Source organism: Anoplophora glabripennis, unplaced genomic scaffold (genome assembly GCF_000390285.2).
Source record: "Anoplophora glabripennis isolate ALB-LARVAE unplaced genomic scaffold, Agla_2.0 scaffold304, whole genome shotgun sequence".
Taxonomy (NCBI): domain Eukaryota; kingdom Metazoa; phylum Arthropoda; class Insecta; order Coleoptera; family Cerambycidae; genus Anoplophora; species Anoplophora glabripennis.
The window spans coordinates 64,020-91,253 of NW_019416405.1; the positions used below are offsets into that span (position 1 = coordinate 64,020).

The 27,234-nt window shown below is 30.8% G+C and overlaps 4 protein-coding genes across 7 annotated transcripts in view; 2 read left to right on the top strand and 2 right to left on the bottom strand.

The window, feature by feature from the left end:
- Positions 1 to 16,355, bottom strand: part of LOC108911294 (phosphatidylinositol phosphatase PTPRQ) — a 27,154-nt gene extending 10,799 nt beyond the window's left edge. Inside the window, exons 1-3 of one of the 2 annotated variants that reach the window (XM_018716197.2) lie at positions 15,470 to 16,353; positions 2,838 to 3,158; positions 419 to 730 (exon numbers count right to left, since the gene is read on the bottom strand). In XM_018716197.2, coding sequence (XP_018571713.1) covers positions 419 to 730; positions 2,838 to 3,158; positions 15,470 to 15,710 — 874 coding nt within the window. In that variant the 5' untranslated portion in view covers positions 15,711 to 16,353. Of the gene's footprint in view, positions 1 to 418; positions 731 to 2,837; positions 3,159 to 15,469 lie in introns of both variants that reach the window. The other variant, XM_018716198.2, reaches the window with a different exon arrangement.
- Positions 16,356 to 18,977: 2,622 nt separating this feature from the next.
- Positions 18,978 to 20,567, bottom strand: LOC108911290 (60S ribosomal protein L10a). Its single transcript, XM_018716193.1, has 4 exons — positions 20,458 to 20,567; positions 20,167 to 20,322; positions 19,528 to 19,849; positions 18,978 to 19,209 (listed from the first exon to the last, which is right to left on the bottom strand). Exons 1-4 carry the CDS (start codon positions 20,460 to 20,462, stop codon positions 19,039 to 19,041), a joined length of 654 nt encoding a protein of 217 aa, XP_018571709.1. The 5' UTR covers positions 20,463 to 20,567; the 3' UTR covers positions 18,978 to 19,038.
- A 492-nt stretch (positions 20,568 to 21,059) lies between these two features.
- LOC108911299 lies at positions 21,060 to 25,486 on the top strand. Its single transcript, XM_018716204.1, has 2 exons — positions 21,060 to 21,593; positions 22,027 to 25,486. The coding sequence occupies exons 1-2, from the start codon at positions 21,178 to 21,180 to the stop codon at positions 22,394 to 22,396; spliced, it is 786 nt and encodes a 261-aa protein (XP_018571720.1). The 5' UTR covers positions 21,060 to 21,177; the 3' UTR covers positions 22,397 to 25,486.
- A 953-nt stretch (positions 25,487 to 26,439) lies between these two features.
- Positions 26,440 to 27,234, top strand: part of LOC108911280 (uncharacterized protein CG43867) — a 375,733-nt gene continuing 374,938 nt past the window's right edge. For all 3 annotated transcript variants that reach the window (XM_018716179.1, XM_018716181.1, XM_018716180.1), the window contains exon 1: positions 26,440 to 26,594. The gene's annotated coding sequence lies outside the window, so the exon portion shown is untranslated. The remainder of the gene's footprint in view (positions 26,595 to 27,234) is intronic.

The following is a 27,234-nucleotide window of genomic DNA, read 5'->3' on the forward strand; positions in this document are numbered from 1 at the left end:
ATCACTTCTAATCATTTTGAAAGAGCAATTACTGATTTCTGAATTCCACTTTGTTTTTATTATCAAATAAATCTCATGTCTATAATAATCGCAGATAAATCAGAATAGTATCTAAAATGTGTCAGCGATGAGTAATAAAATAATTAATTACGCAAACACCGTTAGAAATACGAACGATGTACAGAAAACAATTACATATTGCTCTTTAAAAATGAAAAAAAAATTGGAAATTCCGTTAGCGTTATGTTAAACCTTTAAACTAATTTGGAAGGCGAATAAAATTTTTCGCCAACTTTAGTGCCCTCTAATTTTGGTTTCAAGGATCTGTGGTAGTTTCATGTACTTAAAATGATAATAAAGTAGAACAGAAAGTAAGTATCTTCCTATAGTTTACATGTCGGCAAGGAAATAACTGTACCTGAGGTATTTGTGGTAATGTTGATACTCGCTTGACTCCCATTTCCAGCTGAGTTTTCAAGAAAGACTGTAACTTCGTATATGTAGTCAGGAACTGCTTCATCAAAATCGTACGTCTCATTCGTTGTTTGGTTCCATTGGTCATATGATTGGAGCTCGCAACTCTCTGGTATGAAGTGATTAGTACCTGCACTCACAACATGAACATGATACGTTATAAATACGCCTGGATTTTTCGTCGGCTTTTCCCATTGTACGGTGAAACTGGTACTCGTTTTCTCTGTTATCGTCAAATTGTCAGGTGTCTCTGGAACTGAAACAATTTCGTATTAGGAAAATGTCTGGAAAAATTGTACCTTCAAAATTTATATCCGCCACTAAACATTAACAGTTTAGCTTGTTTAAACCAGTTTTAATAATATCCAACAGTACCTAATGGACAATGGACAGAAAACCATTTAAGAATTTGTTTGTTTTAATTAGGGATAATAGTGTTGGTTCCGATTTACAAAGCAGAGAATGATAATCATTTTCCGATGACTGTGGATGAATAAAAGCTAACTTTCGGCGCTTTTGTTCTTGTCAGTAGATGTTTGGCATTAGTTTTGACAGAAATATAACAAAAAATCCTAAATTTGATATTTCATTAATCTGAATAAATTACTAATGTGAATGAGCATTTGCGTCATACAAAATCTGAATATCATTTATTTGACAAATAGAAATAGATCCAAGCACAATTTAAAAGTTAGAAAATAATATCGTTTTTTTTTGCAGTATTAAAAAATTGACTCATTTTTATATTTCCGTATTATTAAAGCTTGTCACAAATGTAGACATACCAAGAAATACAAAACGTCAATTATCTTAAAACCATGATTGACGCGTGGAGTGCTGCTATTGTACTTATAAAGTGTAGATTTGAATTAAAAAAGCTGCTTAACTTTTGTGTGCTACGGTGTAAAAACATATCTCTTCCCTCTGTTGACTATAGAAAGAATAGAAATATCATTTTAAATTGAAATAAAAATTTTAATTCTTATTTTGTATAATTTCATAAAATATGTCTACTCAAAATATTAAAAAAACTATAAAAAAAATCATATTCTATTTCCCTATACGTTATTCTGTTCTGTTTTTGTTTTCTGTTCTATATCCTACATCCTAACAGTTTCGATATCGTTTACCTTTTACCATTAATAGAAAATAACTAATTCTAAATATGTCTATATAGTAACTCCAATCAATACAACTTTCAATCGTTCATGACATACTTTTTATTTTTATCTTATTAAATATTGCTATTTCGAAATTAAAAAAAAATCCGTAAGAATAAGAGGAATGACTCAAAATAAATATATTTTTCATTTAATGTTTTTCCTGGTTTGTATTATCGAAATTAATCTTATCAAAGAGATTACACTAACAATTATCTCATGAAAGGTTAGTAGCCAAATACTTTGATATGAAATAGTGCTCATTAGGTTAGATTAGATAGACGAAGACATTTTTTCTGATCTTAAATTTTCTGCACAAAAAGATACGCTGTCGATATAAACAACTACTATAGCCTAATTTGATTAGATGAATTATTATTTTATTATTTATGAATAATTAAGTATTTGTGCAACAGCAATGTTAGAAAAACTTTCAAAGCTGATTCCTCTCGTCAAAACAAACAAAAATACCTGTTTCTCTAAAACAGTTCTTAAGGGTTCTATCAAATATTAAGAACCATTGAAGATGCAGACTTCAGTCAGAAGCGAAATTGGCAGAAGTCTCAGAGAATTGGTGCCTCGACACTCTCAACAGTAACATCAGTTAAGTTAGCAATAGCACTATTGTTAATCTGTGTTTTTAAAATTCGTATTTCAAGTTAAACAACAACTGTTTAGATTCCAAGTAAGAAGTTAGTTTTCCATCTATATTTAATAACGGTTTCAAATATTTTTTTTATAGAACGCAAATAATGGCAACATGTTTACAATTATAGACAATATTAATGCCACATTATTGTGGATACAAATGACTCTAGTTATTTTAAAGAAATCAATCCAACAACCTTTCTTCATGCTTTATTAAATAGAACTGTAAGTAGATATGTCACATATTAGTCTTTTAGTTTCCTCTTCAAGAATAATGAACATACAAATTGAAGAAAACTACACTGTTACTTTATTCAAATACGTATAGTATAAGATCTTTGTTAGCAAGTTGAACTAGATGTTTTAATTTTACTTTGCCATTTACCTCAATTTGTAATGCTTTCTTTCTCTTGTTCCTTGGTGATGCCACAACAACAGAAACTAGTATAAATCTTTATACCGAATTAAAGTGGATTTGCCCCATCTCACTCAGCGCTATTCAGTATTACAATGGATTTTCGACAAGAACTTTATAGTAAGATTTTTAACATTTACCTTCTTCCTTTGTTCGAAATTTGATTTCTTTTGGTTCACTGGTGTTAACTCCATCTGAAAGAGTAGCGTTACACGTGTAGTTGGTGAACTCTGACAGTTCCTCTACATACACGCTAGTGGCGTCGTTAATGTTTATAGTGTTGTTTGCTGAACTGTTTTTTTTTATCCACTGCCACCCTTCTATATTTTCATCCTCTAGAGCCTCACAATAGACGTCGATTACGTTAGGAAGGCAATTCAAGTCGGTCTGTTGGCTCGTCCAGCCTAAAACTGCGGCTGTTTTATCTGGCGATACACTGCTGTTTATGGGTGGATCCAAAACTGAGAAAAAAGATCGACATAATAAAAAAAATTGCACACAAGGTAATATGAACACAGGTCCTCAAACAATCCGTTTCTGTCTAAAATATTGTCTATTGTGATTTACTTTAAACATAGATCGAACAGTTTTATGGTTATTATATGAAAATCTCACACTAAAAGCGGCGGGCAAATAAAAAATAATGATGTGGACTTTTTATTTGTTGAGAAGTCAATTTTGTCAAATGAATACACACACAAGGTAATCTTTATGCAAATAGAACTTTTAGCATTTCATTGTATTATTGTCGATTCTATATATTAGAATGCAATCCGGCGGTCTTCTATGACGTACGAGATTCCGAGATTGGTCAGCATTATATTAGAGTCATGTTCCTATCACAAAAATAACATATCTACATAACTTTGTTATTTTAAATGGAACACCCTGTATATTATTGCATTTTTCAATTCCATGGTTAATATTAGGTAAAGTTTATTAAATGTACATGATGTTTAAAACTTACCGTTTTCGAGGTAATCAGTTGTTTTTGAAAAAAAAAACACAATTTCAGCTCCATAAATGAGGCTAGATAGCGTCTAAACAGTAAGACTTAAAAACCTGCAGTTTTCACAGTTCGTTTTGGCATAAATTACATGTCATCTGTGAGCAAAACGTATACGTTGTTCAGACCCGGAAATACTGAGACCTTCATTTAATAATCTTACGAATTGAAAAACTTTTTTTATTCAAATGGAACGACCCATAATAATTGTCATGGGTGAATGCAAAATTGAATGCCCTTTCGACTGATATAAGGTTGTCCATACTTATCTTCAACAGTTTTCCAGAAAAATCATGGTCTTTTCCAAAGTCCGAAAAAGTAGCTATGTAACAGCGTCAAGAAGACCTTGCGAATTATTAGTAGCAGATGCCGATTCTAGAACCTGGATTTTGTTTTATATAACAGAAGTTACTTTATATGTTATAATTTACCTAATTCTTATATTTCCTGTGTGTATTTTTGAATAATGGAGCTGTTTCTATGAATCGTGGCAAAGGATACCTAATAGCTATCGCAACGGAAATGGTTAACTGAAAGGATATGGCTAAAAGCGGTCAGATATGGTTTCAGAGAAATGAAAAATTATTATTACTGTTTATTAAATACTAACTAATGTACCTAATTTTATTAACATTTCGTACAAGCAACAAACTCAATTGGTTCTCAGCAAATCCCAATATTAACAGTTGAAAAGATAAAATATTTCAATCAATCTCTTTATTCCACTGAAGATGTATTTGATAATAGTAGCAGTAGTAATTTATTGTGCGAAAAAGGAGAAAATCGAAATGGAACTCAAAACTGTAATATGTTTCCTAAAAATTATTTCCTTTCTCAATGTATAAAGAATCATTAAAGATAAATATTTCTGGAAAATTACAATGTATTCTAGGTATTTTGAGAATTCATACTCACTTTTATTCAACTGAATAATGTTTCAAAGCAGTTTATTTGAAGAATAGGCTATTAGTCGGTGCTAATTGCACTTTAAAAAGGTAATTTGCTATTTAAAATTGCATTACCTGTTATATAGCACCTGATATAAAACCAGTGGTAATCATTACATCATAAAGTAAAATATATTCGTTTGTAAATATAAAATTAATGGTTGTACGAGTATAATTATCTCACATTGTTTACTACATTTGCTAATGTTGGATTTTCTGCCTTTAGTTAATATATCTTATTTGCAAAACTAACTTCAATTCTCTTATCTTATGAAACGGATTTAATTCATTGCATAGGAATTACCTTAATTTATAACAGTCGATCTGTTATACAAATACATTTTCCAAATATTTTTTATTCGCTGGCTGTTGATTTTATTTTATCTTTATAAAAAATTAATATTGGGCTAATTTTTCAGACGGAAAAGCCTTATTGACCTAAGAATTTGAAGTTATGATCTTCGAGGTAGGTGTTGAAGTTTTAAAAAGTATATTTATACTATTAACGTTTCTCTGAAGTGAAGATGCTTGCCGTAGATTGATGAAATTTGGGCTAATAGCTAATAGTTTAATTAATTAAAGATAACAATTCTCTGAACTTGAGAGAAAATCAGGGAGAACTGAATTTAGATAAAGAAGAAATAAAAGATACAGGAGTTCTGCTAGAACAGACAATAGAACTTTGAAATGTAAAACAATATGATAATTAGTATGAAAGCAAAAATAAAAATATTTGAATAACAATGTAAAGTCCGTGCTGATGATTGAGGCTACAAATGAAAGAAAAATTGTAACCTTTTCTTTCTGTCCCAACGTCATTGTCGTTAGTAATGACTTATGGATGAAAACTACAATTAGAAATATAATAAAAAATATGAACTGGAATTGGTTGAAATATATGGCGGAAAGAAGAGGTAAAAGAATACAACAACAGATGGAAAAGGGTGGCAGAGGATGAGCGAAATAATGCAGGTGAATGTTGGGGAAATATACCTACTCGAGAATAAGTATGTTTTTCACGGATATTTTAAGTATAACCTTGATTTGTGTCTTACATCACTGATTTCTTATCCCTCCGAGAAAATTTTTGGTATACAAGTAGCTATTACGAAAATGTCAACATATAGCAGAACCTGGTTGGAGCAAAATATGTTGATTTATTCAAAAGGATGACGTTCCTGATGCATCATATTACAAAAATGGCATAGACGCCATTAGTATCAGAAAAAATAACACAGGCCGACAAAATTTCAAAAAAAAAAAATCCAGAGATCAGACACTACGCTTCCGAAGGCATTTGGCGCGCTGAATCCGAATCTGGCCTCAGAATTGATCCATCACCCTAGGTTTCCGAGATATTCTAACCTAAAAGTGCAAAAAACACGTACTTTTGCTATATTCAAGGTTATGTAACTTGGCGAAAAAATTTTTTTTCTTAAAACTGAAAACATCATTGGAAACGACTATCTTTCCCCTTCAAAACGCATTTTTTTATTTGGAAAAAGCTCTATTTTTCGCGGAGATATCGTCAATTTAAGATGACCAGTATGGCTATATTATTACATCATGGCTAACCCCATAACACTGAGCGCTGCTAGCCCTAATTGTTAGGAACGTTAACCCCAAGCCCTATAACCCCACAACACTAAGCGGAGCGAGCCCTCATCGTCAGGAAGGTTAACTTCAAGCCCTATAACCCAATAACACTAAGCGCTGCGAGCCCTAATCGTCAGGAAGGTTAACCCCAAGCCCTATATGTCTGGAAGGTTAATCCCAAGCCCTATAACCCCACAACACTAAGCGCTGTGAGCCCTAATCGTCAGGAAGGTTAACTTCAAGCCCTATTACCCAATAACACTAAGCGCTGCGAGCCCTCTAAGGCTCGTAGCGCTTAGTGATATTGTGTTATAGCCATGGTTTAATAAGGAAGCTATACTGATCATCTTTAATCGACGATATCTCCGCGAAAAATAAAGCTTTTTACAAATAAAAAAATGCGTTTTGAAGGGGAAAGATAGTAGTTTCCAATGATATTTTCAGTTTTGAGAAAAAAAATTTTTTCGCCAAGTTACATAACCTTGAAAATAGCAAAAATACGTGTTTTTTGCACTTTTAGGTTAGAATATCTCGGAAACCTAGGGTGATGGATCAATTCTGAGGCCAGATTCGGATTCAGCGCGCCAAATGCCTTCGGAAACGTAGTGTCTGATCTCTGGAATTTTTTCCTTGTTGGCCTGTGTAATTAAATAGAAGGAATTGTTTATTAACATTGTTAGAAGTGTCACTAAATAAACTATGTCTTATGTTTCGACCAAACGTACATCTATACTGCAAATTAATTTGATAAATAACGAAATAAATGGCTATTTGCGTGTGTGGACATTTTGAAGAGGACAACATTAAATTTTTCCACTAGATTGTTGTGCAAGTAATTGTAATACTCATTAGACACGTGTGATGTTAATTGTTTCGTTATAAACATGGTAAAATAGAATTCGGGCTTAGTCACTTGTTATGTTTAATACCAACTAACATGAAATTTTAATAAATATACACTGTGTGTCAAAATGATGCAACAAAATTCATATTTTTATTCCAGTTCAGATTTTCAAAAAATCGCTGAAACAGGTAAATTAGTAACTAGAAATTGTCACTTTTCTGCAATATTTTCTATTTTTCGAGAAATGTTTGACAGACCTACAACATTAGCGACATATGTTTTGAATAGGACGATGTAATTATTCACTTTGAACACTGAATTAGACATTGTGCAAGTGGGGCCCACTTTGAACATTTGCTATAATAAAATAAAAAGTAGTACTTACTAAATTATTATTTTTCGTTTAATTCCTCAATTTTTTGACAACTATGACAAAAAAGTAGGTATAACCTTATATCGCTGAATTCGTCTTTAGAAGGGCTTTTTATTTATACTATAAAATATAGAGCGTCCTTTTAAAAAACATGTCGGTAATGTTATAGGTCTGTCAAACATGTCTCAAAAAATAGAAAATATTGCAGAAAAGTGACAATTTCTATTTACTAATTCATCTGTTTCAGTGATTTTTTAAAATTTCAGCTGGTAAAAAAATATGAATTTTGTTCTACCATATTGGGACACAATGTATATTTTATCAGCTCCCCTAATTTTACTACGATAATTCAAATAAGTTCAATTTTTTTAAAACAGTATCAAATGTAACCAAACAATGTTCTCCGATACCAAAAATCTAATGAAAAAGTTTTTGCCAATGGTGAAGGATCATTGCGATCTCTGAGTCAAGTTGATGCATGCAGAAGAGACCTGACAAGAAATTTGTAAAATTCTAAAGAAGGCGAAACCATCAAAACCCAATATCTCCACGGTTCGTTTTTTTTGGGTCATCCTACTATGTACGTTTTCAGCCACGAAATTTGAATAATTCCAAATATTTCGAATTTTCACCACCAAAGACGGCGGGAACTGAGATATAATCGGATCATTGCTACTGTGCCGGCAGGCAAAGAAAATGCGACTTTAGGGCAAATAGGAATAATATTTTTATGAATAGAATCACCCTTAAAATGTCTTGCCCATAGTTTCCGGACAAACTACATTTCTCAGTTCTTGAAATATATATCGTTATTGTACCAATATGTAGTTGAATTCTTTTATATCAAGTGTATATTTTAGGGTCATTTCAATTTCCATTGGTGCATAAAATTGCTAAAATTAATTCTAATCAAATATTTTTATAACCGTCTTATCGGTTTTTCTAAATTGTTATTTATTGATTGAACTGAAACATTGCACTTTTGATAAAGCCGACAAAAACTTGTAAAACTTAATTACTAATCTATATAGCTGTTATAATAACAGAATTATCACATTCATATCCACTTTGGTCAATTTTATGAAAATCTATATCTATCTATATCAGACGAACATGTATAAAAACGTCTAGCAATAAAATTTAATGAGTTTCATAGGCGTCCCTAAAAAAGTTTTCTGCTAAAGGTAAAAAATTATAATAATTTGTATATAATGTGTAGAAAAATTCTATTATATATTCATTTGACCAACAACATATTTTAATTATTTATGTCCTCAAACAATTTTATTATATTGATGGTAAATTTCGCTTTGTTCCGTTTCAAAAGGTCTCCAAAACGCCATGTTGTAATAATATTAGTAAACAAAATATCCTTCTTATTTCTCCCTTTCGCAATAATAAATTAAAAGTACCTGAATCACACCAAATTCTGGATTGCTGCTAGACCATTTGTTGATAACTGAATTTATGGCCAGGTCGCCCAGTGCGGCTGTGTTTGTGCCGCGTTTGCCCGCGCGCTCATTCTTCAACTGGGCGACCAGACTTGTATATGGGTATGGCTAAATAAATATGGGAATAAGTTTTTCAAATATTTCAATGCCGAGTTGCTGCGTCAGCGACCGAACCTAGTACATACTGCCAACCTCTTGATTCTTCACTTGAGATCAGAAAGACTATACCATGAGTTTTAAAATGTACCAGTTTAAAAAATCTTCGTTGAATATTTCTAGCATATCTAAGAATGTTTGTATTGACACGCTGAACAAGTGACGCATATTTTAGGTTACTTTTAAGAAAAGGTGATCAAGAGTCTGTATTAACAAAATTTTTATATTAAAATCACGTTTCTGTATGCTTCACCGGCAATAGTTGTCTTATTTCAATTGTAACAAAAAGTTAGAGGTAATTTGTGATTTGGTAATATGAACTTTCAGGTGTTTTCATATTAATAATTTTTCGGATAATACTCTGTTAGTTGGTTTTACTTTTAGTTCTCAATAATTTACTTGAAACACTAATAATATTCGTAAGTTAAACACCTCATTTTAAAATCAATAGTATCTTTTAAATTATCCTAATGCAATATTTCCACATCTAGTTACAACACAGAGACCAATAATACATGGTTTCTGCTGTTATCAATGTGAAACAAATATAAATTACACATGCTGAGAGTTATATGTATGTATAATTAAAAATTTATTTGTGATAACGGCAACGCTTACATCGAGAACAATAATAATTAACAGTAAAAGTAGACTGTAATTATGATATCTTTGAAGTTACAAACGTTTTATTAAAAATACAATAAATGTCAACCACATATAGAGCGAGAATTAATTTTTACGTAAATAAAAAGTGATAAGATATTTTTTTTAGTTTGGTTTGATACACTTATCACGTTTCCGATTCCTGTGAGCCAAATCAACCTCTGGTTTCAGTGAATCATTTCGATAAAAATTGTTCATACAGAACAAAGTAGCATATTTATGAAGTTTATTTTAATAACAATGTTAATACCAGGAATTTTGATATTGTTGGTAATGCATTTGCATTAGACGTATTTTCCTACAAATTTTATATAACCTCTGGGTTTTCGATCACTTTTTGTAATTCATATCGTAGCGTTTTTGATTAATTTATCGAAGTTAGTTAATTTGTTAGTAAATATTTTTCGAGCCTTCTTTGGCACTTATTTTCGCGGTACTTAAATAATAAGTAAATAATTTGAATAGAATCCCAGTGGTGACCCCATATCTGTACAAATATCATTTTAAAAAAGGACTTATCACCTTCTTGTGCCGGAACCTTCAGTTGTGTATTTTTTATTTATAACATCCTATATTCCTATATTACATAGCATATGGTAGTTTTCTAGTACAGTTGGACGACATATTATCAATATCCGAAAGATTAATCCTAGTATGAATACAATGTGTACTGAAATATCTATCTTAATTTATCTGAGATAGATATATGATTAAGTTTTGTAGAATTTTATAGCGATTTAAAACATCTTTTACAATAATTGTATATCTAATATTCAGATTAAAAAAAAACCTAATATTTGTATTGTACTCCACCGCCATTTCGTGCGACTGAAAATAATAAAAATTAGTTTTTTCCAGAAATGTTGCTATATCTTAAAAACTAACAACTTTAGGTGTAGGACATACTTAATAAAAGTTGAAATGGATTGATATGTGAATAAAATAGAATAAAATACAGGGTGTTCCATTTGAAAAATTTTAGAAAATCAAGTTTGAACTTTCTTAAAATGATCGTATTATAAAAAATGCCCTGTATAAAATATCGATATTAACAAATATAGGAATCTTTGCCTAACATTTGCTTATAACTCTGTCAAATATTTTTGCTCCAATAAGTGTTAGTAGTTGAAAGTTCATACAACTTCTTCGAGGTCATGTTTTTTCCCAAATTCGAAGAATTTTCTACATAACTTGCCAACCCCGCACTAAAATGTTGAACTGTTTATATTGCCATACATATATAGTATTTTCTCAGAAATCCATATGTTTAAAAATATAGAGGGTGTTCCATTTAAAAAATGTAATATTTGGCGTGTCTCGTTTTTACTCATCGCCCAAATTAATTTTGTCCTTTAGGTTTTTGGATTCTGTACAACCTTTATATAAACTTTTTTTCTGTATTACGAATAAAAAGCGAGTTATTTTACTTTCTTACACTAATGGCCCATCCTGTATGAGTTACATTTTTTAAATCGATTTTTATATTTTGTATTTATTTCTGTATTTGCTTGTGTATATGTATTTTGTTAATAAATGAATAAATAAATCGTAAACGGTACGGAAGTAGACAGTTTCCTGGTGGTACAGAACAGGGAATTAAATTTGGTAAGTGATACCAGGATACGTTGCATTAAAATGATTTTTCCTTTAAACAAGGACTGATGGAGTGTATGAAACAAACGACAAATGGGGTATTTAATAGGCTATAATCGGGTATAAGTACAATGCACCAGTAGAAAAAAGGGAAATAAAGACAGTAAGCAGACATCTAAAAGGACCCAATTAAGTTATACAAGTATATTAAGAATTACAATAATTATGTAAGTAAATTTACTGACGTGTATAGGTATTTGTGCACTTTTTAATGATTTGAGGTAATTTATTAGAAATAGATATTACTGCATCAAAAATATTTTATTTAGTAGATACTTACACTAATTTCATTTATTAAGTTTCTTAGTAGTAGTTAATTTAATAATTTTATAAAAAAGTGATTTCTGTAAAAATAACTCATTTTCCCGAAATTTTAGATTTGCATGTAATAATTTTATGGAGCAACAGGTTTTCCCTTATTCCCTTTAATACGTCGAATGTAATTTTTGTCAACATCGAAAATAGCCCGATTTTATTTAATAATTTACCTTCCTCACGTTCTCTTGTAGTGAACAATATTAACACCTACATATGTAATGCTGGGAAAAACCACTTAGTAGGTATTAAATATTACTCTCAAGACGGATATATCAGTTCATAACTATCCAGGGTCGTAGATACCGAACAATATTTTCTGTCAAACTTCCTTTAATTATATGTTTATGTACAAGGCTCTTATCTACAGAATATTAAATTTGATTTCAACACCTTCCATGTCGATAGCTATTTGAAATATAAGGAAAAATATTTTGGTTAAATATAGCATAAGATTTTAACGTAGATAAAATTTACTTGATATTTTATTTAAATATGTTTTTCGGTTTTATTCATATCTTTAATAGTTATATATAACGGCTCTATTGAAATAGGATAATCCACGTATATATTATCTATATATATATATTACTTGTTCAAAATAAGAAAGAAATAATTTTTAGTTGATACAGGACGTTTCGATAAGTTGGTACGGTTTTCAGACGTTTCTAGGCGATTGAGCTTTATCTAATCAAATGTTGCTTCTTTTCATTGACAAAGTTAACCAAAATCGAAATCTACTAAACTAATGCAAAAAATTATAGGGTCAAAAGAATTTCCGAAATTTTTCTGTGATTTTTGGCAGTCTGTATTTAGGTGAAAAAAGGTCGTATCGGAAATTAAAAAAAAAGCATTTTGAAGCTCTAAGATTCTAGTTTTTAGATTTTTCTGTCGAATTTTTTTAGGAGCTACGGTTATCATGCAATTCTAAGAAATAGTGTAACAAAAAAATCCACGGACTGGAAAATTTTTTTTCAGCTAAGCCATTGCATAGACCAGATAATTTGTTTATTCAGCTTCAGTTTCCTTTTTTTTATTTCGATATGAATTTTTCATCGAAATATCGGATCTTTAATGGAAAAGGATCCTTTTGTCTTCAATGGTCGATATCTCGGCGACAAATAGTCCTACAAAAAAAGTAGTACAAAGTATTGAAGGTCACTTTCGAAAACTGGAATAGATTTCCTATAACATGCTGCCGCAATTTTTCGGAAAAAAAATGTTTTCATCTTTTACACATATTTTAAAAAACAGGAAAAAAGGCTAATTTATGGTTCTTTAGAAATCTTGTGAAGTTTTATCTCGATCTAGGAAACCGTTTCTTCGTTCAAATTTTTTAAAAAAATGAAAGGGTCACGTTTTTTGAGCTTAAACACTTCATAATTATGATTAAAATGGAAAAAAAATATTTGAGGTTTTCCGTTAGCCGTCAATTTTCTAAAAAACCATAAATTACCTTTTTTCCTGTTTTTTTAAATTCGTGTAAAAGATGAAAAAAATTGTTTCTCGAAAAGTAGCATGTTATAGGACATTTATTCAAGTTTTTGAAACTGCTCTTCAATTCTTTGTAAGACCATTTGTCGTCGAGATATCGCGGTGATTGAAGACAAAAGGATCCTTTTCCATTAAAAATCCGATATTTCGATGAAAAATGGTCGTATCGAAATTTAAAAAGAAGGAAATTGAAACTGAATAAACAAGCTATCTGTTCTATACAATGACTTAGCTGAAAAAAATGTTTCCAAGTCCGTGGAAGCAGAAAAAACGGAAAAATTACAAAAATTTTTTGTCGCGCTATTTCTTAAAATTGCATGATACCGTAGCTCCTAAAAAATTTTTACCGAAAGATCTAAAAACTAAAACTAGAATCTTAGAGCTTCATTGATCACCTAAATACAGTCTATAAAAAATCACGGAAATATTTCGAAAATTCTTTTAACCCTTTAATTTTTTGCGTTAGTTTAGTAGGAGGCGAACCATTACTAATTGAAAGTTATAAAACCCAATTGTTCTAAGATACTTTTAAATAATAACACTATGTAACTAGAAGTGTGCAGTTTTTTTAATGCTATGTATTTAGCAATACAGTATACAGTATACGCCCAACAACAAGTTTGTAGTGGTTCACGGAGCTATCTTTAAATAAAACACGCAAGTCAAACTAAATTGGCATTGCCGATATTCATTTAAATAGGGATTAAGAAGAAACAACTGATCTAAGTTGCCAAAAATGCAAAAGTACCGTCCGAAAATATTTCGATAATACAATAGCTATTTTTAGAATCTTATCTTTAACATTAAATAAATATTTGAAATATTTTTATTCCTAAGTTAATTTGCATCATATTTCAAATCTTCCAGTTTCACATGTAGTGAGGTAAAATGTTAGTTTTATCTGCAAAAATGTATCCAAAAAGTTCAGATCATATTCATACCGCAAATAAAAAGCGCATTCTACTGGCCAGAATTTCAATTTTTTACCTCCTTATTCCCATTGAGCTGTGTTCCAGTCTTATTGAAACATCCTGTATATTTAAGATACAAGATGTATTGTAAGATTTATAAAATTAAATTAAAAACAATACTTATAGAACTAAAACGATTTCATTGCAATTTAAAAGGTTATAGAGGGTTATTCTTAACAAGAAACATAAAACAAAGTTGCAAATAACTGACAAATGATTTCTTTTCTTTCTTTCTAATTTATCTATGCCAAACACTCAATTACTTTGAGGGTTGAAAGAATTCCTTTAGACCGCAATGTTATCTAGAAATATGAAAACATTTTGACGAAATTAAACCCTTTTCTGCACCTCACATAATAAACAGCGATTTAAAATATGTTAAATGGCACATCCTGTATATGTATTCTATATTTTAAACAGTCTAAATATGATGCTTTTGTTAAAATTTCGATTATTATGTTAATATTATACCATATACGTATGTATATTGATTTTTTGACCGGTGTATAATTTTGTTTGGCAAAAAATAAATAATTATGTAAATAACAATAAATAACTAAATAATAAATTTAAGGAAATCTTATATTTCAGATGATATTTACCATATAAGTATCAATATTACATATTCATTAGATAGCAGCAAGCTAGTTAGCAAATATTAAGCTGTTTGCTAAATAAATTAAATATATTTATGTTTATGAAAAAAAGTTAGTTTCTAGATATTTATCTTTATTTCATTTAATAATTCATAAACCGGAGTGGATGAGCCACCTTGTAAAGTAAAACATATAATACAATCTAAAACAATGAAGGATAGGATCGGTGTTTATCTTCAGTGAACCACTCTGTATGAACTAATTTATCTACATTTCCCATTTGCGTATAAAATGTCACTCAGTATGAGGACATTTTATAAACAAATCAATTTTGGTTACGTCTTTTGTATAATGACACCCTCAGGCTGATACTTTGTGCTAACGTATGTACTTTGTGGAGGATGTGAACAGGAAATGAACAACACTTACTAATATGTTTCAGAAAATAGACCGATGAAGCGAATGCGTTTTTCATGAAATTGTTTTTGTGTCTCTGCACAGAAAACAACGTATCATTTTAACAATACCTTATCTTTGTATCAATTGGTCTTATCAGTAAAATAGTTCTAGGTGAAGGTACTATAAAACAATGCGACGAACTGTATTAATTAACGTGTACAATGTTTTTGCCTACCATTGTACTTTTGAATGTATTTGTAAACTATAGCATTTGTTTAAAGAAAATGAGAGAGTTGCAATAGACTTACCGGTACAGGCGTCGTACACAGGTGTAGCTGAGCTGGTGAAGAAGGTAGAAGTAAAGTTATCGGGAGTTGTAGAAGTAAAGTTATCGGGAGTTGTAGAAATAAAATTGTCCGGAGTTGCAGAAGTGAAATTATTGGAAGTCGTAGAAGTAAAATTGTTGGTAGTAGTGGAATTTTGCGCTGAAGTAATCAAAATTTTTGAATCGATCAGAATACACATCACTGCACCAAACAACACTCTCATAATTGTACCGTCGATGTCTCCCCTATTATTACATCTGCGGACTAAAAAACAAACGTTGTGCGACAGGAAGCTTTTTATCAAATGGATTTTGTTGTACGCAAAACGTTCATACAGCGGCTGCTAACCACTTACCGCACAAAATTACTAATAAATAAAGTGCACGTTTTCTATATTCTCACCGATTCAGCGAAACACTAAGTATACTCGGTGCTGTAATGAGTTAGCTGATAAACTTTATCAAGATTATCTAGAGTACATAATGCTGGGATGTAGAGGCTCTCTTAAGTCCATGTTGTTTTTTGTCTTTCGGTACACATTTTGGATGGCTGGGCTGGTGACCGAGTGGAGAATGGGGATGGGATGCGACAAGCGAAGCCGATGCCACCGAGTCTAAGATAAAGGCCCCCTTAGAGATATGTGTTCTATTTATAGGCCACATTTGTTTTAAGTTTACGGACATTTTGGGAAATAGTGCAATATAATTAATAGCAGAGCCCGGGTTCTGTGGAACAGCTGTTCGTAACTAAGATGCTTCTGGGATGGCAAAGCTCTGAGATGACACAAATTTAGATAAATGAATATCTCAAATCACTATGTTTAATTATAATTTTGTTTATATTATTTCCTATAGAATAAATATTTTTTTTACATTATCTAATTTGTCAAACAAAATATGTGCAATAAATAAATTTCCTTTTATATCAATAAGTACCTATACAGGGTGTTTGTAAATAAGTGCGAAATATTTTAGGGGGTGGTTGCCGAAGTTATTTTGTGAAAAAAGGTCATATAAACGTAGGTCGAAATATTTTTCGTTTCCGAGATGTTTAAATTTTAATTTTTTATTTATTTTTATAAATTATTTCACTGTCACTTGTGTGTTGTTATAAGTGAACTCCACTGTATTTTCCTAAAATTGCGTTCGTTGATATATACAGGGTGTCTTATAATTAGTGTCCAATAATTTACCACTTGATTATATTGCCAAAAATAAGAATATTTTTTCATATAAACATTGGTCAAGAAATGCTTCCTAAGGGAGCTACGCTACGCCCCCTAAATAGTGCCTCAAGAAATTAATTTTTTTTAAATATTTCTGAAATGGGTTTGAAGGAAAATTATGAACTTTGACACCCTGAACGCTCATTAATAGTCGAAATAAATCATCATAAAATTTTTCAAAAAATTTGATCAGGGGCGTCTTAATTGGGGGTCGTCAGCTAAAATTTGCTTTTCGAAATTTTCAAATTCAGAGACCAACATATGATAGACCATCATTTCCTCTACAAAAAAAGGTACTTTTTATTTCTTTCGATAAAATACTCTATTTCCAAAAAAAACGGATTTAAACCGATTTTTCTCGAAAACGCATTACTTTTTCGATATAAAACAACTTACCATCTTTAATAGAAAACTCAGATCTATCAAATTTTACTGTTTAAATTTTAAAATAGGAACAACTTTTCACGTTGTTTAATTACAAATGTATAATGATATGATGACATCAAAATTCATACATGTACCTATTTTGGCTACAGGAAATAAGGGTCTATCATATGTTGGCATCTGAATTTGAAAATTTCGACAAGCAAAAAAATTGGGACAAATTTTAGCTGACGACTCCCCCACCAATTGAGACACCCCTGACTAAAATGTTTGAAACATTTTATAATGATCTACTTCGATTTTTAATGAGCGGTCATGATGTCAAAATTCATAATTTTCCTTCAACCCATTTCGGAAATAGGTATTTAAAAAATAATAAATTTTTTGAGGCTCCATTTACGGGAGCGCAGCTCCCTTAGGAAGCATTTCTCGAACCATGTTTATATGAAAAAATCAACCCCACGCACAACTTTTTAAGTGAATCATTCTTATTATTATATTAACAATTTTATATTCGAAATCTAAAAAGACGACGTAATTCTGACATTTTGGCTTAACCTACTGTATTTTTTTTAAATTATGCCAAAGATTACTTTCGCTTGAAATACTGTAAATAAATTAGTGTTAATTAAATCTTTTCGACAATTAATTCAGAAAATATTAAATAAATAAGTTGTAAATTAACTGGAATAATTGAACATAATATATGAAATATATCCTTACAGAAACAGGTATGGTGGTGGAGTGATTTAGGAGTAACATCGTGTGGATAATTTTGCGCAGCCTTAGGGTTTATTAAATATAAAATATTTCATTTTGGTTAATTTTCTTAAATTATAATATTAAAGAAATGAAACCTATAAATTGAAACTTATGGGTGAAAGCGTTTACCCTTGATATCTTTAAAGTGCCCCAATAATAATAAATTAATAATTTTTTAATTACCATTTGTATAGATACCCAAGTATTTTTATTTCAAGAAAGATATGTCTGTAGATTATTACCCACTATAGTGGCTGTTTATAATTATAATTGTAGACTGTTGCTGTAAATTTTGGAAATGTTCAAATATTTGGCTGTTAATATAATACTTATTATTTAGATAAAATCATTATGTTTATTATTATCATATTTATTAAGTGTTTATATACATGACTCACTGATTGTATCTCGTTTTTATTTCAAAATTCTAGATAAAATTTTCATTGTTAAAAACGCTTCTCCATTTATTTTCACATATTTGGATAAAATTCTTCCTTCACACATGGGCGTAGCTAGGGAGGTCAGGGGTGTGCTCGGCCCCCCTCCCCCCAGAAAAAGTACATCCAATAATATCAACTTTTTCATATCGGTATGTCGCTGACTGTCACCGCTTTTTTTTTAGAACCAAAAAAAAGTGCTTAGCTTTTGATATATTATATTGTTAAGTCATTGATTGCTTTTTTGAGGCCTCCATAGTTTGCAGCAGACCTGGGCACTCCAAGCAAAAATCCTAGCTTCGTCCATGCCTTTACATTAGAGATATAAAGTTTTGTGGATCCATCTCTTATAAGATATGGCCAAAAAAATTGTTAGATGTAAGGGCAGAAACGAAATAAAATTGAAAATGGAGAGATATTAACAAAGACAATAACAGAAAACATGAGCGTATATAAAAATATAGATAGATAATCCAAATCGGATGCCGAGAAGGGTAAATGCAAAGGAATAAGGAAAGGAATTATGAATTGCGGCTTATCATTTCATTCTATCATTATTATTTATTTTATTGACTTTTGTCTGTGTAGTTTTTTTATACTTTTGATAAAATCATGACATTATCAGCTCCCGAGCTATAAATTATAGTTTATGATTTTTATGCAATTTAAATAAAGAAAACAATGTTATCTTATTTTTTTATTCTCAATGCATACAAGGTATGTAAGTAAACTTATAAAAAAAATTAATACAATCTCTGTGGAGGTCCCATTGACGATTTTACATGAAGAGACCTGACGTTCTGCCAATGTTTCTTCAAAAGGGAAACCAAAAAGTTTACCGCAAGATGAACATTTTGGACTAACTCATCAGAAGTCATGTCTACATGACCCACGGCAACAGAAAGACACAACACCTATAAAAAAACATAAAATGTGATTTCAATCCTATATTAATTTTTTTCTTAAAAAATTCCGATATAGCCATCAAAAATTTGCTCCAAGTGAAAAACAAGAAAAAAAATGTTTTCTCATAATTATGCCAATATTAAATATGTAAGTGCATGGGCAATTTTTGGTTTAGGAGAAAATGTATTTATTGTTAAAATTCGAAAAAATACAAATTTGAAATTTTTTATAAAATTCTAATGGCATTAATTTTTTTTTATATAATAGGATCAGAGCATTTTTCGCTTTACTAAATTGTGATATTTTTCTATAAATTTAATACATACCTTCTTCATCTGGAACTTGATTGTAGCTTTAACCTCGTCAATCTTCTGTGTCATAGATTCCTGGTGAGAGAGGAGACCAGGGAACTTTCCAGCTTTGTTAAGACCAGGACCCAAAAGACGGGGAATCTGTTTGATAAGAGCTTCGGATGCAAGGAAGGCATCATATTTCTTGGCGAGTTTCTTAACAAGTTTCTTATTCTTGTTCAACTTCTTTAAAGCTTCTACATCCATGTAAGGGATATTACTGGCTTTGGCTTCGTCACAATGCTGTTGATCACCCAAGACACATACTTGCATTTTTGGTCGAGGGATATGTTTTAGTCTAAAAGTTAAAAAATGAAAATAATTTTGTGGTATAAATAACGTAACTATTTTTTTTTCTCTTTTTAACACCGAGACGGTTATTTGCCCACGCATGAAACTTACCAGAAGGTGGGCATATTCGTCACTTCTGTTATAATGAAATTTAGGTATAATTTGTTCGATGTTATCGAGTATACTCGAAAGCATCTCCCCAGTTATTTTAAGACCCTGGGTACAGGTCCGCCGTATATTCACGGCTTCCTGATGTAGCGAACTATCTGTAGAACGACTCTTCATTCGTATAACCTACAAATAGTTCGCAATCAGGTTACGTACTTGACGGTTCCGCTGAAACGCTTGTCCTTTTGGGGATCATAATTCTTCAGTCCTATTTGGATTTCCACCGTTTCCAGGAAGTTTCTCTTCTTTTCCTTAGAATGGTCCAACACCGAGTTGACACATTCATACAATGTGTCTCGTGAAACTTTCGACCTAAAACAGAATGATTCTACTTAGCAGCATAAAAATATTAATTAAATGGGAATATACAATTACTGGCAATATAAAATGCTTGCCTTTATAGAGTTTTTATGCAGGGATGATTGAAATAATTAAAATAATACTTACGTCATTATAAATTAGGTGTTTACGACACTAAACACGAATATGGAAAAGACAGCAGCAGCGAATCGAGCACTGAACGAAAATGAAAAAGATGTCAAATCAAAATTGTCAAATGTCCATGATTTGGAAGAGGGAAGGAAGGATGGGGGTAACTAATGTTGCCAACCACAAACACAAATCATGGAACATTAATGACAAGCGACATAAAATTCATACATTTTATTATCTATCTATGATAACCCCAATCGGCACGAGAAACGAGAGCCAAAGATTTTGGACCTTCCAGTTTGGCTGCAAATTTTAGGTCGCCGGTTATATGCTTGACCACGCCATCTGCATTTTTTAGCATGGTTTAAAAATAAGAGTACAGTATTTCTATGTTAACATTCTATTCTATGAAAATTGAAAATATCAATCCTGTAAGAACAAGATTATACTTTGAAAAATTTGAATGGTGTGTTTCAGTATTTTCTATAATTTTAAGACATTAGAACTTTAGAATTCCAAAGTTTCAAACCAGCACTGGAGATTTCTAGAGCCTTCTTACCGATATTTATTTTGATAGCTGATTGCTGATTGGCTGAGCTTAGTGTTGACCAGTTGACAGCAGAGAAATATTCGTTTACTGTTTGTGGATTTGCAGAAGGAATTATTTTTAAATATAAATAAGTGTGCTTCTCTACCAAATTTGAAAAATTTTAATATAAGTTTCAAATTGTTTTTATGGACCCAAATTGTGCAAATATGACAGGAGAACCTAACCAAGCAAATCGCTCTTCTGTATTTGGATTTGATCCCTACCCACCTCCATACGTAAATTGGAGTCAACCAGATGTTTTTACTAACCCAGTCACACAGTTTCGGCCTGGACCAAGTCTCCAACAACCGCAACTATGTATGCCGAACACTGGTGGGCCATCATTTCCAGTACAGGGTCTGCCAGAACAGCAAGTTGGTATACCAAATGCAGTTCCTCAATTTACTATGACGTCTTTACCCCAGCAACAAGTCAATTTTTCTTTTGGGGCTCCCAGGCCAACACAGGATGTTGTGCAGTTCCCTTTTCAAATCGCCTGCCATGGGTTTGGCCAGAGGACCATTCCATCCATTCGATGCAAAAGAAAGACTGATTCACCACCGTAAGTTATTTAACAGTAATCGACTGTTTCTTTGGTTGAATTACAGCTAAAGCATGAAATGGGCTTTCAAGCAATTTAAAATATAATATATATTTTTTGTTTCATTACTCTAAATCGATCTAGATCAGTATGTTTTAGACTAGAAACTTATATGGTTTTTTAATGGTATTCGACAGTTCATGTTGTGACTTTTTGAGGTATTTGTCATTACTACGTTTTTATTGGAAACATTTTTTATCATATACCTATTTTAATGGTATAAATTTTCCTATTTTGTCTGTTTAACATTTTTTGTTTGTACCATCACATTGCTTATTGATGCATATATCTATAATCCAATAACTTAAATTATTTTTTTGTTACTAAACTCTTATTTTAAATGTACATGACGTCTTGAATAAAATTATTGGCTGATTTTATTATCGTTTTGCAGTTTACAACCGGTAAAGCAACATATTACCGAAGAGAAAATGGCGGAACATATGTCCAAACTTCACATAAGTTCAGAATCTGTCGGGTCTTCGAAAGAATCCGATTCAGATCGAACACAGAGGTTATACATGTGCGAAGAGATGCGGAAATTACAGACTGACTCACTATTGCCTCAAAGTCTGATAGCTCGAATACAAAGACCCTGTACAGCTTTAGTCTTGTGGAAACCACCAACGAGAATTTTACCATTAGTAAATAATGATATCGATGAAAATGAAAATAATAACGAACAGCAACAACCCGATAATAATGTACCGAACGAATCCGAAATGGAGAATGATCTAAATAATATGGATATGGATAATTGCTAGGAATTTTAACTAGTGGTTTTGTAAAGACTGATTTTAGAGGTAATTCAAAGAAGTGTCATTTGTTATTTCTATTTAAGTGAAAAAACATATTAAAATATGACGAAGCTCAAACATGGCATAGCCCGTTTCTGTTTAATATCAAAATTGCTTAAATTTATGTTTTTTTTATGTTGTATTTAATTAAGTACTTGCTAATAAATATAAAACATATGATGTTAAGTGCTTTAAATCTCAAATATCGGAGAGAGATAATTTTTTTGCATTTATTTCTGCATTCTCAGTTGAAACTTACGGCTAGTTCAAGCAGCATGATCTGTGTAAACCTCATATAAGAGAAATCAATGCTCACTATTGGTTGGATAGTGACATCGTAGTCGTAAAGATGTTTGGTAGTTTAAACATATTTAGGTTGTTTTTTTTTTCAGCTGATTGTCTCAAACGTATCCATAAGAAAGTGGTAGACGTAAATAATTGACAATTTAATTATTTGTCAGTTGAAAAAATTGCCCTTAAACGATAAAGTAACCAATATACTTCTTGAATTCACTACAGCATGTGTACTGTAGGTACATGCAATGGTTTCTGAGATTTCTAAAAAAATTCCAACTAACTACATGTTCTGCTGTTGACAGTATTATCAGCTTTTTTAGAAACAAAAAGAGTTTCCATGTGATCATTTTTTCGGAAATACGTTTTGCCTCTTCAAGTTCAAGGCAACAAAATTTAAAAAAATTTCAATGTTAAATCCGAGTCGTTATCAAAATCATTACCATTAATACTTTTTCAAGACTTTTTGTTGAACTCTTCACAACGTCCTTTCACAAAAACCCTGTCACTTTCTGACGAAATCTTTTCTATATCGTATATTACGTAATGTCACTGCTTATCAAGTCTCTGCTTGCAACGCACACAGTTCTCAAAAATGTCATCCTGAATATTATGTTTCCTAGCATCTTCGAGAGACTTCTTCTTCTTTCACTTGACCGAAACTGTCTCGTAGTTACCACTAACTTGTTGTTTTTACCTGTAGATTTCTCCCTTATGCTGTTATAGTCAAGATACCATTTTCGTCCTGATGAAAATGTACAGAAAACTTAACGTCTCCAGCATGTTTTTTTAGAATGTTCGTAATTGAGAACTCGCCTAATTTATTGTTGTAAATTGTGTTTTTTCTCTCCCCTTCATAATTGTAAATGTTGTTATACTTTGATTATTAAAAGACGTTACTAAGTTACGGGAAACCTCAATTGGCAAGCAAGAATTTTTGAGCGGTTGAATTTAATTTGTAAACTTGATTATATTGTGTAACTAATGACTTCTGAACTTTAAGCAGAACTTTTTAAAAAATATCTGCCCATAGTATTACAAACCATTTTTTTACAACTTGATTGCGCCTTGAACTAGTTCGTAGTTTTGTAGCGGCATTTTGAATTTATTGAATTTATTGTGAAACGAAACTGATGTTATTATTCTCTTACTCTGAGAAGTGCCAACATCATCTGTAATATAAAAAAAATGCTCATGAAATTATGTAATGCACTGCATGTGGCACATGTACAATGTCTGAATATTATTTTAAAACTCGTTTAAGTATTAAGTATTTTGTCTAAAATTAATCTTAAGATTTTTCGGATCTATTTAAGTAATGGTTTTTAGTAATAATTTTTTCTAAATATAAAATTTTTTAAATTGAAACTATTTACTAATTTTCAAGGAATTGTATATCTTTGCATTTTTAATATAGAAAATTGTACATATTTTAAATTAAAAGAGATGTATAAATATTTTATAGAAAATATTAATAAACCATCATCTATTTTCTTCCTGAAGAAGTGACATATCAATCATATAAATATTTTTTCATAAAATGTATTAATATAAAAAGGAGCTTTTTTTTAATAACCATAAGAAAATTTAAAGAATGTTCCAAACTCATTTCTCCAGGAAGACAATTATTTCATCTTTATTCCTTCCAATATTTAGTTTCTTCAGTTTTATCCTCGCCAAGAATTCTGTTATCCAGAAGAATTCACTTACTAAATTTGTCCTAAATATATTTATGTTTAAATCGGACCTTGACAAAGTTAATTTATTTAGGTTTGTTCCAATAACATTCTGGGACTAGTTTGAACCTTAATTTCTTGAAAGTATAAGTTGGAACAAATTTTTGCTGTGGATGGTAGTTCGTGATTAATTTCAGTCTTCTGATGAATTTAATGCTTTGTGTTTATTTAATTATTGCTGGAATTACCTATTACTGGATATCCAGTCATTGAGTATAAGTAGTGTAGCTCATAAGACCGAATGTATTATTTTTCTTCAAGTTCAAGCATTTTAAATGTTCAACATTAATCTTACTGCATTCTGTTGGTGATTTTGTAGTTTCGTATATATTTTTTTATAATTTTATATATTTAAAGTGTCAAAGAGAAGATAATTAACGCAATTCTTAGTCGAAAAAGTTAATTTAGATTGGATTCAAACAATTAAAACACTAACATTTCAATTGCATGTTCAATTTTCACCAATTACTTAATCACAAAAAGTTAAAAGAATAGGAAAATATTAATTCTTCCAAACTTTTTCACTAATATTCTTAGATTTTTTAAATTAGTGTTTTGTTTTTACCTTTCGAAGTGCCTAGTAGATGAATATATAAACAGTTCATGTACCATAAGGGCGCTTGTAAACGACGGTTTTTTAGCTCTTTGTAAGCCCGGTGAATCCACCCTAAATTCAATAGATTCGTGGATTCACCGGACTTACAAACGGCTAAAAAAACATCGTTTACAAGCGGCCTAACCATGTACAGATTTTATTATTCAGATAATATCGTGCTAATACAAAATAATGCCCAAATAAATCCTTAAATAATGGCGAAAAGTTCATTGTATTTTTTATTTAACATTTTATTGGCTTGCAATAAACACAATTACTTCTCTTTGATAGTTTGACAATTTCTGTTGAAATACCTCATAATCATGCTGCCACTTTTAAAATAGTGTTTTATTTTTATATTTTTCATAAAAATGTGATTTTAATGTGCTTTTTGTATTTAGTATTAACTGTCGTGATCTACTTTGGTTTAATTTATTAGGCCTTCGTTTATTAAAGTTTTTATTACAATCTGGTGTTTTTATTTTTTGAAGGGGGTCAGCTTTAAAAAAAATATTGTTAAGATTATAACAGGTTTGCGATTTTTTTCCATTTTCTTTAAGGGTGATTTCTAGACCTATATAGAGAATTTTGTAAAAAGCTTTAAAGAAATTTTCAAAATAAAATTTTAATATAGAGGTGGTAAACCCTGACATCTCGAAAAGGATTGCACTTTTGTTTGGTAAATATGTTTCTTATAATGAACTGATAAATTTAATAAAACAACTTTTTGCAAGCTGTCAGTCATGCACATTTTTTTTTCACTTATTTTAAACCGATCGTATACAATCTCAGTTTCTTTTTTGATTTGATGCTAAAATCGATGAGGTAATGGCCACTTAGATACTTTAGGTTGATATAATATATTTCCGCCAAAAGAATCTGTATTTTTCATATTTATGCATTGGAATGAACATAGAAATAAATAAAACTATCCAGTATGACAGCTGTAAGAGTGGATTTATTTTATGCGTTTGGATTCCAATGTCTTTCACATTGACAGAAACCCTAGCTAGAACTAACGAAAAAACGCCCTTAAATTTTGTTTTTTGGTTGTCAATTAATGAATAAATAAAAATGAAGGAAGCCATTATAAATTAACATTGTATAATTAAGAATTGGAATTACATAAATTTTTATTCATTCAAAATTGCAGTAAATGATTGCACGAATTACTGACTTCATATTTCATATTATACTTTAAATAACAGAAAAAGCATAATTCTGCACTGATTCTGCATTATCTATCCACTTCCCAACCTTTACTTGATTATGTATGTATTTCATTCTCTATGTTTATAGAGCATTATGTAACATACATTTTCCATACTCTTCGCAGCTGACTGCCAGCGCATGCGTGTACTTTAGTTTGAAAATCAGCATGGAAGTCGGTGTTCTGGGTGGTGTAATTTTTTACATGAAAAACACTAATTTAAAGTACCCCCAGTGTATAAAAGTGTTCCCGTTGTAAGTGAAACATAGACTAATTCCCGTTATGAATCAAAACGATGTATCCATTTATCTATAGCTACGCTTATTGTCGGTAAGTGATTTTGTTATTTATTATTGTTTATAAAATAAACCTGCCAAGTATTCATTGATATGTGAGCATTTAAATTTTAGAAAATTGCCGCGCTCTTGCCGGCAAACAAATTAATTATGAATGGTTTGATACTTGTGTAGTTGTAGGTTATCTTTTTGACCTAGATATTCTTTCACTTGCCTTCTAATATATTGTGGTAGGTACGCTTTTAATACACTTTAAAAACATTGCTACTAAATAATCATACCTGATTTATAAAATTATGTGGCTAAAATAAGTCACGCATGCATAGCCTAGAGAAAATTCATCAGCCATGAATAAACAAAAGGTTACTGTGTACGTCCTATTGGATTCCAAACCAGAAACAGCTGACTGATCTAATTTATTTAGCCAGAGGGAAAAGTTATCTCTGTTTAGTAGCAGAGGGTAGTTTAAAGGATGTATCTATTTGCTTAAATAATGGCTCGATTTATTTGTGCTCACACATCTTTTTCTTTTGTTTCCCGGATATTTCCCTTATCTCTAATTCTATTCTTTTCTGCTTCACCAGTTTTATTTTCTTTTATTTGACAATCATTTGTCTTTACGACAGTCAACTTATATGTAAAGGCAATCCAATTTGTTTTCCAGTTTTTTGTTC

What these genes read in the sequence shown, in the direction of transcription:
- LOC108911290 (XM_018716193.1), bottom strand. An exon ending in CGTTTCAGCGGAACCGTCAA is followed by an intron (nt 19,850 to 20,166) that starts GTACGTAACCTG and finishes TTTAACTTTTAG; the next exon opens with ACTAAAACATATCCCTCGAC. An exon ending in TCAAGTTCCAGATGAAGAAG is followed by an intron (nt 19,210 to 19,527) that starts GTATGTATTAAA and finishes GTTTTTTTATAG; the next exon opens with GTGTTGTGTCTTTCTGTTGC.
- LOC108911299 (XM_018716204.1), top strand. Translation starts at nt 21,178, where the DNA reads ATGGACCCAAATTGTGCAAATATGACAGGAGAACCTAACCAAGCAAAT. An exon ending in AGAAAGACTGATTCACCACC is followed by an intron (nt 21,594 to 22,026) that starts GTAAGTTATTTA and finishes ATCGTTTTGCAG; the next exon opens with TTTACAACCGGTAAAGCAAC.